Source organism: Pantherophis guttatus, chromosome 16 (genome assembly GCF_059756535.1).
Source record: "Pantherophis guttatus breed Tessera chromosome 16, ASM5975653v1, whole genome shotgun sequence".
NCBI lineage: Eukaryota > Metazoa > Chordata > Lepidosauria > Squamata > Colubridae > Pantherophis > Pantherophis guttatus.
In genome coordinates, this window is record NC_142078.1 from 15031465 (window position 1) to 15044862 (window position 13398).

The following is a 13398-nucleotide window of genomic DNA, read 5'->3' on the forward strand; positions in this document are numbered from 1 at the left end:
AGCCTGCAATGCTGCATTCTAACTTCCGTGCCACCATGGCTGATAGATAGACACACAGACAGACAGACAGACAGACAGACAGAGGTAGGTAGGTAGGTAGGTAGGTAGGTAGGTAGGTAGGTAGATAGATAGATAGATAGATAGATAGATAGATAGATGTAGGTAGGATAGATAGATAGATAGATAGATAGATAGATAGATAGATAGATAGATGGATGGATAGATAGATAGATAGATAGATAGATAGATAGATAGGATCTCACATTGCTCCTGGAAGCACGAAGCCGAGAACACCAGCCTGAAGATGACAAATGAGACTTTGTCGAAACGTCGCCAAGACACTTCCAATTTTACGTGGGAGAAGACCCGAATAGCCAAAGACCTACATAGATAGATAGATAGATAGATAGATAGAGAGAGAGAGAGAGAGAGAGAGAGAGAGATGATAGATAGATAGATGATAGATAGATAGATAGATAGATAGATAGATAGATAGATAGATAGAGGTAGGTAGGTAGGTAGGTAGGTAGGTAGGTAGGTAGGTAGGTAGGTAGATGATAGATAGATAGATAGATAGATAGATAGATAGATAGATAGATAGATAGATAGATAGATAGATAGATAGAGGTAGGTAGGTAGATAGATGATAGATGGATGGATGGATGGATGGATGGATGGATGGATGGATGGGCGGAGAGACAGAGAGAGCAATTATCTATCGCTTCACAGTGCTTTTACATCCGTCTCTAAGCAGTTTACAGTCAGCCTATTGCCCCCGCAACAATTTAGTCCTTGACCTACAACAGTCCGTTTAAAAGCCAGCCTTCAAAAGCTACGGCACTGAAAATAGTGACTTAGGACCAGGGGTTTTTTTTTCCCCCCCACACACACTTAATAACCGTTGCAGTGTCCCCACGGTCACGTGAGCAAACTTCAGGTGCTTGGCAACTGACTCGTATTTACGACGGTTGAAGGGGTCACACGCGATCCCCATTTTGCGACCTTCCGCCGAACAAAGTCAATGGGGGAGGGGGAGACAGATTCACTTCCAAACCGTATGGCTAACTTAACAACTGCAGCGACTGCGGCGAGCGAGGTCGTAAAACGGGAGGATGGGGAAAACGCACGCACAGGAACTCTCTCGCTTAGCAACAGCAATTTTGGGCTCCATTGCGGCCGTAAGTTGAGGACTTCCGGTATCTCGATCAGTACCTCCCCCATCCTCAAATACCATCCCTTCCTCCGGATCAATTTGCAAAACGCAGAATGCCCCCACGGATGCCTTTGACCCACAGTGGACGCCAGGATGCGGTTTCCAGCTTTTTTTTATTATTATTATTATTATTCTCTTTTAAGAACCCCTGAGGAGAGGAGGAGGAGGGGGAAAAAAAAGAGAGAGAGAGATTTGGCAGTATAATAACACAGCTCCGTTTTTTGGGCAGAGAGGCGAGCATGAACTGAAAGGGATGCCGGTATAAATAAGTTGAAGGTTTTCCGGTGAAGTTTTTAGGAAGGTTTTAAAAAAAACACACACACACACACAAAAAAAAAACAGCCTCTTGCAGGAACCCAAGAAAGTGCGTTCGGCAGCCTCAGCAGCGTCGTTCGAACGGATGTTTGTGTGAAAGTCACTGCTGTTGTCATCACGACTCCCCACACACCCCCATCCCTTGGCAGATGGCTTCCATCTCCAACATTTGAGCTGTGGAGCAGAACTCGTCCCCTACGCTAGCTGCAAATTCCCCCCGGGGAAACCTTTCGTTCCCCTTGGCAACGCCGGTGCCCGGGTCAAAGCCGGCGAGTGGGCTGAAGAATGAATGCCAAGAGTCCGGCCTCCGCTTCCCTCCTCGTCCTTCGAACCCAGATTCGTGCCAAAGGGGTTCCATATTCCTTTCGCCCCCTTCCCCTCTCGGTTCGCGCAAGTCCCGGATCCCAAAGTCGCCGTCCAAAGTTTCGGCAGACGCCGAGAGTTTTGCAAAGATGGAACGGTCCATCAGCGGATGCCAATCACTTTTTGGGGGGGGGACCTTGGTTTTCAGACCAAGAAATGGGAAGAGGAGGGGAGTGGAGAGGCGCCCACAGCTCCTCTGCTGAGGAAGTTGGCAACGAGGAGGGGAGGAGAAAGCTAGGTGGGCCAAGATGGGTTTGTAAGAGTCGGTCTTGTTATGCTGTTAGTTGGCTGTCTTCGGAGTCGCCGCGGGTAGGTTTTCGCAGCCGGATTTCTTGATCCTGCTGGAGATAAAAGAGGAAATTTTTATTTGATTGGGCTTTGGAGGGTCCTCTCGCGGAGGCATTCTGAGATATTATGGTTTGGTGTCTCCGGCCCGTACAAATCTGGTGACTGCCCAGCGTCATGTCGATCGACTGATTTGTATCCTGCCTTTTATTATTTTTACAAATAACTCAAGGCGGTGGATATGTCCAACACACCTTCTTTCCCCTGTTTTCCCCACAACAACAATCTTGTGAGGTGGGTTGGGCTGAGAGAGGCAGATTGGCCCAAAGTCACCCAACTGGTTTTCATGGCTAAGACGGGACTAGAACTCACCATCTCCTGGTGATTGGCCCAAAGTCACCCAACTGGTTTTCATGGCTAAGACGGGACTAGAACTCACCGTCTCCTGGTGATTGGCCCAAAGTCACCCAACTGGTTTTCATGGCTAAGACGGGACTAGAACTCATCATCTCCTGGTAATTGGCCCAGAGTCACCCAGCTGGCTTTCGTGCCTAAGGCGGGACTAGAACTCACCATCTCCTGGTGATGGGCCCAAAGTCACCCAACTGGTTTTCATGGCTAAGACAGGACTAGAACTCACCATCTCCTGGTGATGGGCCCAGAGTCACCCAGTGGGCTTTCGTGCCTAAGGCAGGACTTGAACTCATAATCTCCTGCTTTCTAGCCTGGTGTTTTTAGCCACTAGGCCAAACTAAAATCAGGACCGGTCATATGGTGCCTCAATTTACAATCGCACCAAATGAAACTTTGATTTTAGGTTTTACTGATTAGACTGATTCGTTGTTCTAGAAATGGCTAGTTAATACTGTCATGTAAAAGTAAAAAAAATAAAATAAAATAAATTGAGGTTGGATGTTACTGCCTTATTCTACTGCACCAGAGGGAGTCTGGAAGTCATTTTATTTTTCATTTCCCCCTTCTTTTCTATCCTTCTCCCTTCCTCTATTTTTCCTACTATTTGCTTCCGTCCTTTTGTATTTTATATTGTAAACTAATAAAAACTGTAAACAAGAAGAAAAGAAAAAGAAAAACTTAGTTTAGTATATGATTGTTAATTGTTACACCCTGTATTTTGTTCCGGGAAGTTCGGGGGGTGGAGGGGAGGGTAAGGAAGGGAGGGGGGGATAGAGAAATATTTGTAAAATTTTTTGTAAAACTCTTTAATAAAAAAGAAAAAAGAAAAAGAAAAAGAAAAGGACTACGGCTCTTTGACCTGCAAGAGATCTAATATTCAACCCTTCTTAAATCAAACTAGATGACTCCCACTCCCGGGGGTGAGAAATTGGGGGGGGGGAGCTGACAGGAAACCCCAAAAGTTATACGGTTATATTTACGGAGTCAGAATATTCTTCCGTCTGGCTACTCAGGAAATTGACGTAGTCATCTTTTTGGATGTCAAAGATCTCCTCTTCGTATTCGGTCTGGTAGTCGGATTCGTCTGAACGGGAGAAAAGTCGGTTTGTTTTAAGCCAGGATCAAGATCGGAAGGAGAACGCTAAACTGGCATCCTCATACTGGGTTGCCTGTAGGGCCACCGGCTTCTTCTAGCGAATGAAATAGGAGCAACTATCCAAAATATTAGCATCCTTGGTTTGTTTGTTTTTTAAAAAATAATACAGGTAGCCCTTGACTTATCGCAGTTCGTTTAGTGACCGTTTTTTCACACTTACGACCACTGCAGCATCCCCCACGGTCACGTGGTCAACGTTCAGCGGCTTGGCTCTGAATTTATGACCGTTGTAGCGTCTCCCTTTTGCGACCACCTGAGAAGCCAAGTCAACGGGGAAGCCGGATTCACTTAACAACCCGGTCACTGACTTATCAATGGCCACGATGAATCCCTTAAACAACGGTGGCGAGGAAAGTCGTAAAACGGTCAGCAAAGCTCACTCGACGACAGAATGTCTCGCTTAACGACAGAAATGTTGGGCACAGTTGTGGTGGTAGGTCGAGGACTTACCCGCATGAAATGAACTGATGTTCCAGGTGTGGAAATCTGTATGTCTAACACACAAGTCGATCCCGATCGTAATAGAGGACAGTGATGGCTAACCTTTTTGCCGTCGCGTGCCAAAAGCGTGGGGAGCGTGGGGGGGGGTCTCTCTTGTGCGTGCTCACACCCATAATTCAATCCGCCCTCCCCCCATTCATGCGCGTGCAACCCCCTCCCTGGCCCCCCCCGTTTTTGGCACGCGATGGCACAATGGGCCCGGTAGGCCTGTTTTTTCACCCTCCCCAGGCTCCAGAAGCTTTCTAGGAGCCTGGGGAGGGTTAAAACAGCCTTCCCCATCCCCCCAGAGGCCGGAAACGGCCCATTTCCTGGCTTCCGATGGGTCCAGAAGGCCTGAAAATCAGCTGGCTGGTGCGCGCATGCACATTGGAGCTGAGCTGGGGCAATGCTCGCAAGCCCACAGATATGACTCAGTGCCATAGGTTCGACACTTAACCCCAGTGTCCACCACGAGGGATGTCGTTTATACGTTTGGGTGGAGTTCTGGACCAGCGATGATGTTGTCCAGTTTGGGTCACAAAACGTCCTCAAGAAAACCAGAGTGCATTTCAACCCTGAGCTACGAATATTCTCCTTTACTGATCATGGCCTCCCTCCCTCCCTTCCCTCCCTCCCTCCCCTTCCCTCCGGTTTGCTCACCATCCACTATAATGGCCTTCACCGGTTCAATTCGGGAGACGATTTCGGCCAAATCCGTGAAAGAGGTTGTCGGGCATGTCACGTACTGAAAGAGGAGGAAAAGAAAAAAAAGGAAGAAAGAATGAGCACTGCTGGGTATCTCGGGCGTGGTCTCAGGCCCAAGAAACAAACAAAGACACGCGGAGTTACTTCTGAGTCGTAGCTTTATTGTCATTCGCCCGCAGACAGAATCTTGCCAGGCTAAAGCAACAATCTTGCCAGGCTAAAGCAACAATCTGGATAACTGTGGATATCTCTGAGAACTGCGAGGGAGGGACCAGTAAGAGCCTTGATAATACAGTGGTTTAAAGCACCCTGTTATTAACACAGCTGCCTGCAATTACTGCAGGTTCGAATCTTACCAGGCTCAAAGTTGACTCAGCCTTCCCTCCTTTCTAAGGTAGGTTAAATGAGGACCCAGTTTGTGGGGGCAATAAGCTGACTTTGTATAAATATACAAAAGGATGAAGGCTATTGCTTAACGCATTGTAAGCCGCCCTGAGTCTCCGGAGAAGGGCGGCATATAAATCAAATTAAAAATAAAAAAAAAACTTTTCTCTCTTCCTGCCTACCAGACATTCCAAGCTCTGCTGCCTCTTTAGCCTCTGGAAAGCAGCCCTTCCCTCCTTCCCTCCTGAGACCTATTTCCTCTCCTTGCTAACACTGATGACGTTAGCTAGTTTGGTAATGAAATGTCTGCAAGAAAGCCATCAAGCTGAGAGCACCAAGGTCCCTGCAGTCCTCTTCCTCCTCCTTCCCTTCTCAAACCCCACTCCCCTCTAGCACGGGTGACGTTACCTAGTTGGGTCACGAAACCTCTGCAAGAAAACCACCCAGCTTAGAGAGCACCAAGGACTCTGCACTTCAACCCTGCGCTCCAAATATTCTATTAGCGCCCCAAAAATCTCAAAAAGGGACGAAGGAGACTATGGCACCCAACGGGCGAAAAGAGGTCCCTGTACTCCTCCTCCTTACGTGATGGCGGTTACAAGGCCAACCCTCGAAGTAGGAGAAGTAGAAGAGAGAGAGAGAGAAAAAACAATCCCAGCCGAAGGGCCCCCTCAATCTTTCAAGAGAGGGCAGAGAGACAATTCAGCTAGGCTGCAGAGCGCGATCGAACAAAACCGCAAGGGGCTTGGATGGATCAATGTGCCACAGCGCGACCGCCAGCACAACTTTCCTTACTTTAATTGGATGCATTTACTCAAGATTACGGCCAAACGTCCAAAAACAGCGATGACTCAGCTTTTGCTTAGCAATTGCTAAGATGTTCAGAGAGAGGCCAAAGACGGGGGAACGACCCGCGTTTCAGTTGCGTGGGGCCCAACGAACAAAGGAGGAAGAAGAGAGGAAGGTCTCGTTCCAGGGTTTAAAGAATTCAACGGGGGGAGGGGGGCGCTTATGAGGGTTTGACCGCTGCAATTGTCCACTGGAAGCATTTTGTGTCGAGAGAGAGCATCCCTGTCCAAACTGAGTGGCTGCATTTCCGTAGAATTAAAAATGAGCTGTTGCCCCTTCTGCAGGGGTGAAATCCAGCAGGTTCTGACAGGTTCTGACGAACCGGTAGAGGAAATTTTGAATAGTTCGGAGAACCTGGCAAATATCACCACTGGCTGGCCCCAGAGTGGGGTGGGAATGGCGATTTTGCAGTATCCTTCCCGTGGAGTGGGGTGGGAATGGCGATTTTGCAGTATCCTTCCCCTGGAGTGGGGTGGGAATGGAGATTTTGCAATTAAAAAATTAAACCGAAAGAAGGCACGGCATACTGTCAAACACAGAATCTTTGGGCGGGGGGGAAAGGGGGTAGAGATTAAGAATGTAATCACTATTGTTAAATGAACTAAATACCCGGATAACACGATGTTTATTAAGCACTAAGAAATGTCATTAATAAAATAAATAAATAATTAAATTTAAAACGAAAAGGAGGTCTTGGTTCAGCTGGCTTCTCACACAGACACAGTGCCAGGGGATACTCACGCATGATGGCTTAGACTGGCAACCTTCCTGCCGGTCCTTCAGCATTTTCTCCAGGACTCCGCTCCGGCACCAAACATTAAAAACCGTCTTCCCGTGCTGGTAGCCGACTTCCTGAAGGAGAAAGAAAGGAAAATGCCAGGGACCTGGCCTGCTGCTGGGGGTTGGAAATTAACTCATAGAAATGTGGGTGCATGAGTGAGTTAGGCCTGAGGTGTTCAAAAATAAGACAGGACAATCATTGGACAGGGATGGTCTAAGGTCTCCTGCCTTGAGGCCCCTGCATCCTATGAGTCTATGATATATCATCCATCTGTCCGCCGCTACTCAAAATGAGAGAGAGAAGAGAAAGGAGAAAGATCTATCTATCTATCTATCTATCTATCTATCTATCTATCTATCATCTGTTTCTCTCTTATTTATATCATCTAATCTCTATTTCTCTATCTAATCTTCTATCTCATCTACCTGTCTGTCTGTCTATCTACCTACCTATCTTCTATCCTATCATCTAGCTAGCTATCCATCCATTCTATTATCGATCTATGTAGCTTCTTCATCATCTATCTCTGTCTCTATTCATCATCTGTTTATCCGTCTATCTATCCATCCAACATCTATCTTCCTATCTATCTATCTATCTATCTATCTATCATCTATCTATTTATCTGTCTGTCTATCTATCTATCTATCTATCTATCTATCTATCTATCTATCTATCCTCTCTCTCTCTATCGTCTATCATCAATCTACCCTTCTGAGCCATCTACCTATCTTATCTTATCCTATCTATTTATCTATCTATCTATCTCTACTCTATCTATCTCTATCTCTATCTCTATCTCTATCTCTATCTCTATCTCTATCTCTATCTCTATCTCTATCTCTATCTCTATCTCTATCTCTATCTCTATCTCTCTCTCTCTCTCTCTCTCTCTCTCTCTCTCTCTATCTCTATCTCTATCTCTATCTCTATCTCTCTCTCTCTCTATCTCTATCTCTATCTCTATCTATCTATCTATCTATCTATCTATCTATCTTAATTTATTTGATTCTTTTTGTTCCTTTTTATTGTTTTAAATGTGGTTTTATATTCTGTAAGCTGCCTTGAGCCGCTATGGGCGAATAGGCAGCAATATAAATTCAATAAATAAATAATAATAAATATCTATCTATCAATCACCAGCGGCCATCCCAAACTGGATCTCTGATTCCCAACAAGCAGTGGGAAAGGACTCCATTCCCCCCCACCCACCCTTCCAGCGTATGCCCAAATAATCCCCTTTTGGGGTAATCAGTCACTTCTGACACTTGGCTTGTGTCAAAACAACAGCAATTTTGAACCTGGGCTGGTGCTTTGAATGCCACCTCCCTTGCCAGCCGTGTATCTTCCCTCCGCAACTTCATTCCCTTTGCTGTCCCTCCCAGCCCCGCAACGCACACAGATTTCATCGAATTTCCCAAAGTCCAGCGTCCCGTAGCGATCTATGGGCGGGCGGATATATTCGCAATAGTCGCTGCTCTTGACCATCTCCAACTGCCGGACGCAACAGACGTAGGCCAGCCGAGTCTGGATCTCGGCCATGTTCAGCACCTGCCCAAAAGAGAGAGAGAGAGAAAGAGAGAAAGAAAGAGAGAGAGAGAGAGAGAGAGAGAGAGAGAGAGAGAGAAAGAGAGAGAAAAAGAGAGAGAACGAGAGAGAGAGAAAGAGAGAGAGAGAAAGAGAGAGAAAGAGAAAGAGAGAGAGAAAGAGAGAGAGAGGGAGAGGGAAAGAGAAAGAGAGAGAGAGGGAGAGGGAATGAGAAAGAGAAAGAGAGAGAGAGAGAGAAAGAAAGAGAGAGAGGGAAAGGGAAAGAGAAAGAAAAAGAAGAGAAAGAGAAAGAGAGAGAGAGAGAGAGAAAAAAAGAAAGAGAGATATCATTGCACTTAGTCCTCAATTTACGACAACAATGGGGAGCAGAATTTCCGTACCTAAGCAAAGACGGTTGTTAAGTGAGTTGCTCGGGAGGTTACAAGATGGGGGGTTTTTTTGGCCACAGTTGTTAAGCAAATCAGTGCGGTCATTAAACGAAACATGAAAGTGTTAAGCAAACACGGTTGGGATGGTAGCAAATGGAGACCACGCAACCCCGGGACGCTGCAGCCGTCATAAAATACAATCCGGTTGCCAAGCGCCTGAATTTTCACGTGATTCGCGGGGAATGTTGTAGTGGTCGTAAATGCGAGGACTGGTCTTTTTCGGCGCTGTTGTAACTTTGAGCAGTCACTAAACGAAAGGGGTTGTAAGTAGAGGACCAGCTTAGTGCCAACGGGGGGAAGTCAACCTGCCTTTGCGCAGCCTCCCTTCACCAGCCACTGCAGCTAGTCCTCGACCTTTAACCACCTCACCTTCACTTTCTCCACTAAGGGGTTCCACCGTTTCCACAGCAGCCACCAGCCGGATAGCGCGTCTCCGTAATTGGTGAGGTCCGTCTCGTCTCGGCTGCCCACGTCGATGGCGATGACGATCTTGGCTCCCATGGATCTTGCAACGTCCGCTGTCAGGAAGAAGCAGAAGAAGGGAGTTGGAAGTTGGAAGGGAACCTCAGAGGTCTTCTAGTCCAACCCCTTGCTCAGCCAGGAGACCCTATCTACACCATGTCAGACAGGTGGCCGTCCTTGAAAACTTCCAGTGAATGGAGCACCCACAACTTCTAAAGGCAAGTTGTACCACTGATGAAAAGAATCGCAGAGTTGGGAGGAACCGTGGAGGTCTTCTAATCCAGGGGTCGGCAACCTTAAACACTCAGAGCCACAAAGGTCCTAACCGGAAGCCCCGCTCAATTCTGGAGCCGACCGGAAGTCCAGTTCCCCCACCATAGAGTCTCCTCCTAGCGCGGTGTCCTTTTTCCTCTACCTGTCCTAACCGAAAGCCCTATCAATCATGGAGCCGACCGGCAACAGGGAGCTACAGCAGAGGAATGAAAGAGCCACATGCGGCTCCAGAGCTGTGGGTTGCTGACCCCTATTTTAGTCCAACCCCCTGCTCAAGCAAGAGACCCTATGCCAGTGTTGACGAACCTTTTCGGCACTGAGTGTGTGCGCGCATGGGGGGCAGCGCATTTGCACACCAGAACCCAGAAGAGCAACAGGCAACGGCTGGTGTGCCCGGATAGATGGCTCTGTGTGCCACTTCCAGCACATGTGCCATAGGTTCACCATTCCGGCCCTGTGCCATCCCAGAAAAGTCCAGTCTCTTCTTAAAAACCTCCAGTGATGGAGCAACCACAACTTCTGGTGGCAAGCTGTTCCACTGACTAATTGTTCTCACTGCCAGGAAACTTCTCTTTAGTTCTAGATTGCTTCTCTCCTTGGTTAGTCTCCCACTTTTTCTCCTGGTGTCTCAATCATTAGAGCAAGGTAAAAGGTAAAGGTTCCCCTCACACGTATGTGCTAGTCGTTCCCGACTCTAGGGGGCGGTGCTCATCTCCGTTTCAAAGCCGAAGAGCCAGCGCTGTCCGAAGACATCTCCGTGGTCCTGTGGCCGGCATGACTCAATGCCAAAGGTGTACGGAACGTTGTTCCCTTCCCACCAAAGGTGGTCCCTATTTTTTCTACTTGCATTTTTACCTGCTTTCGAACTGCTAGGTTGGCAGAAGCTGGGACAAGTCACGGGAGCTCACCCCGTTTACGCGGCGCTAGGGATTCAAACCGTTGAACTGCCGACCTGTCGATCGACAAACTCAGAGTCTTAGCCCCTGAGCCACCGCCTCCCCCATTAGACCAAACTGGTCTAAAATTAAATTCCTCCAGACCAAATATTTCAAACAAGACTCTGGGCCGGCCAGGAAAAAGTTCCTTTCTCCAAACTCTCCCAATTTCTAGTCCTCCGAGCACAATTCAGGTACCAATTTATGAGGCCTCCATGTTCCTGCTGTTCCCCATTGAAACCCAGGCCTGAAAAGGAAGAAAAGGCTCTTTGTAAGGGAGAAGTGACTCAGCGTTCCCCTCAGGGAGGCGAGGGTGAGAAGACAAGGGAAAGCGAGAAAGAAATTTGAAAGAGGCCCGGAGAGCGCAGCCACGACAAAATGCCATTTTAGTTCCCGGCTGGTTGATGGAGCGAGAGATTTAGCGGCTCGGTTTTCAAATCCGCTCTCCGCACAATGCCACTCCGCCTCAAAGAAACAACAATCGCGCTTCGGCTGGCTGGCGCCGACCGAGAGTTTTTGTTTGCTCCTCTTTTTTCAATAGAGGACGGTTGAACACGGTGGACGTCGAGAAAGTGCCGGGAGACCAAACTGACAAAAGCCGGATTCAAATCCGCTTCCAGCCGTGTGAGGGACTGGATGTCCTTGGATGAAGGATTTTCCCTTCTTGGCCTCGTCTATTTCGCAGCGGGGGAAGGGAGCAAGAAAAAGCGACAAGAAGTCCTTCACAAACACAGCGGGAAGTTGGGACAGAACACAGAATGAGAGAGAGAGAGTTGGAAGGGACCTTGGAGGTCTTCTAGTCCGACCTCCTGCTCAGGCAGGAGACCCCGGTACTAACACTTCACGTGATGTTGATGTTATCCTTGTGTTGATGCAACCTAGAACTGAAGTCGTTGTCCGCTAGGTGTTCTGACCCAGCTCCCCAAACACGACAAATCCTCTGAAGTGAACTCAAAGATTCCTTTATTAGGAGCGCCGGCAGCTCCGACAAAAAGTTTCTCTCTCACCGCAGGCTAACAAGTCCGTCCGTCTGTAAGATGAATAGTTGTCTGCCACATCTACTCATCTCCACCTTTTATCCCCAGAGCTAGCAGCGGTGGCTCTTTCGTCCCGAGGACCGGCCCATAGATTTCTACTGCTCTCCTCTCCTCTGCTTTCTGCACATCCGTGCATCAGGCACTGGACCCAGCTGTTCCTCCTCCTCCTCCTCATCAGCCACCTCCAGACCTGGGGGCTGTTGACTCTCCATCTGAGGGCTGACAGACAGCCCAGGCTCTGCCTCCCTCCCTCCCTCTCTCTCTCTCTCTCTCTCCGGTCCCATTCCCTCTTCCCCCTCGGAGCTCTGAGATCTTTATCCCCATAGCTAGGGTGGGGCTTCGCTAGCAGCAGTGGCTCTTTCGTCCCGAGGACCGGCCCATAGATTTCCACTGCTCTCCTCTCCTCTGCTTTCTGCACATCCTTGCATCAGGCACTGGACCCAGCTGTTCCTCCTCCTCCTCCTCATCAGCCACCTCCAGACCTGGGGGCTGTTGACTCTCCATCTGAGGGCTGACAGACAGCCCAGGCTCTGCCTCTGCCTCTCCCTCTCTCTCCCTCCCTCCCTCCCTCTCTCTCTCTTTGACAGCTCCATTCCCTCTTCCCCCTCGGACCTCTCAGGTTGCTTTGATGCTGATCCTGACTCCCACTCCTCTTCCTCCTCCTCCTCCTCTGATTCGGCTGTTGGAGGGGCCGGTGGCCGACAGGCCACAACGCTAGGATTCCAAGATCCCTCTCACAACTGCTACTGTTGGTCCAGGTACCACCTATCCTATACCTGTCCATTTGGCTTTTCCTGGATGTGAAGCTGCAGGAATTCATGGACGGACAAGAATCCCATGTCAAAGGAACAGGAATCCCCCGAGTACCTGGGAGGTTGTTGATATAACCACCGTCCATTAGGAGATGTCCGTCTTTGGGGTCGCAGAGAGGAGGCAAGTAACCGGAGAGAGACATGCTGGCCCTGATGTAACGCCACAGGCAACCTTTGAAGGGGTGAAGAATAGATCCGGAATAACAAATCTGTGGTAACTTCCCAGCTACCCTCGTTCCCAACATGGAGGGTTAGATCTCAGTCGGCCCATCCTCTCCTCCTGTCATAATTCTTATGGGTCGCTCGTGATACTTAAGGCCACAATTGAGCCTAAAATTCATGTCGCTAAACGAGACGTTTGCTCAGTGAGTTTTCCCCCCATTTTACGACTTTCCTTGCCGTGGCTGTTAAGAGCATCCCTGCAGTTCTTCAGCTAGTAACGTGGTGGTTAAGTGAATCTGAACTTTGCCAGTCAAAAGGTCGCAAAAGGGGGATCATGTGACACCCCCCCCATGGGGACGCTGCAACCGTCATAGACGTGAGTCATTTGCCAAGCGTCTGAATTTTGAATACCTGCAATGGTCGTAAGTGTGAAAGACAGTCCTAAGTCCACTTTTTCGGTGCCGTTGTAACTTCAAACAGTCATTTAAATAGAACAGAATAACAGAGTTGGAAGGGACCTTGGAGGTCTTCTAGTCCAACCCCCTGCTTAGTCAGAAAACCCTCCACCACTTCAGACTGTTGAACTGTTGTAAGTCAAGGACCAGAGGTGGTATTCAGCAGGTTCTGACCAGTTCTGGAGAAATTTTGGTAGCGGAAATTTTGAGTAGTTCGGAGAACCGGTAGTAAAAATTCTGACTGGCCCCGCCCCCATCTATTCTCTGCCTCCCAAGTCCCGGCTGATCGGGAGGGAATGGGGATTTTGCAGTAACCTTCCCCTGGAGTGGGGATTTTGCAG

At 48.5% G+C, this 13398-nt stretch overlaps 1 protein-coding gene across 4 annotated transcripts in view; it reads right to left on the bottom strand.

Annotated features, from left to right (window-relative positions):
- Nucleotides 1-1307: 1307 nt before the first annotated feature.
- PNPLA7 (patatin like domain 7, lysophospholipase) overlaps nucleotides 1308-13398 on the bottom strand; it is a 72824-nt gene continuing 60733 nt past the window's right edge. For 2 of the 4 annotated variants that reach the window (XM_087879954.1, XM_087879955.1), the window contains 7 exons: nucleotides 12496-12612; nucleotides 9291-9439; nucleotides 8344-8496; nucleotides 6906-7016; nucleotides 4887-4971; nucleotides 3571-3674; nucleotides 1308-2232 (listed from right to left, as the gene is read on the bottom strand). In XM_087879954.1, coding sequence (XP_087736080.1) covers nucleotides 2164-2232; nucleotides 3571-3674; nucleotides 4887-4971; nucleotides 6906-7016; nucleotides 8344-8496; nucleotides 9291-9439; nucleotides 12496-12612 — 788 coding nt within the window. In that variant the 3' untranslated portion in view covers nucleotides 1308-2163. The remainder of the gene's footprint in view (nucleotides 2233-3570; nucleotides 3675-4886; nucleotides 4972-6905; nucleotides 7017-8343; nucleotides 8497-9290; nucleotides 9440-12495; nucleotides 12613-13398) is intronic. The other 2 variants (XM_060684605.2, XM_087879956.1) reach the window with 1 other exon arrangement.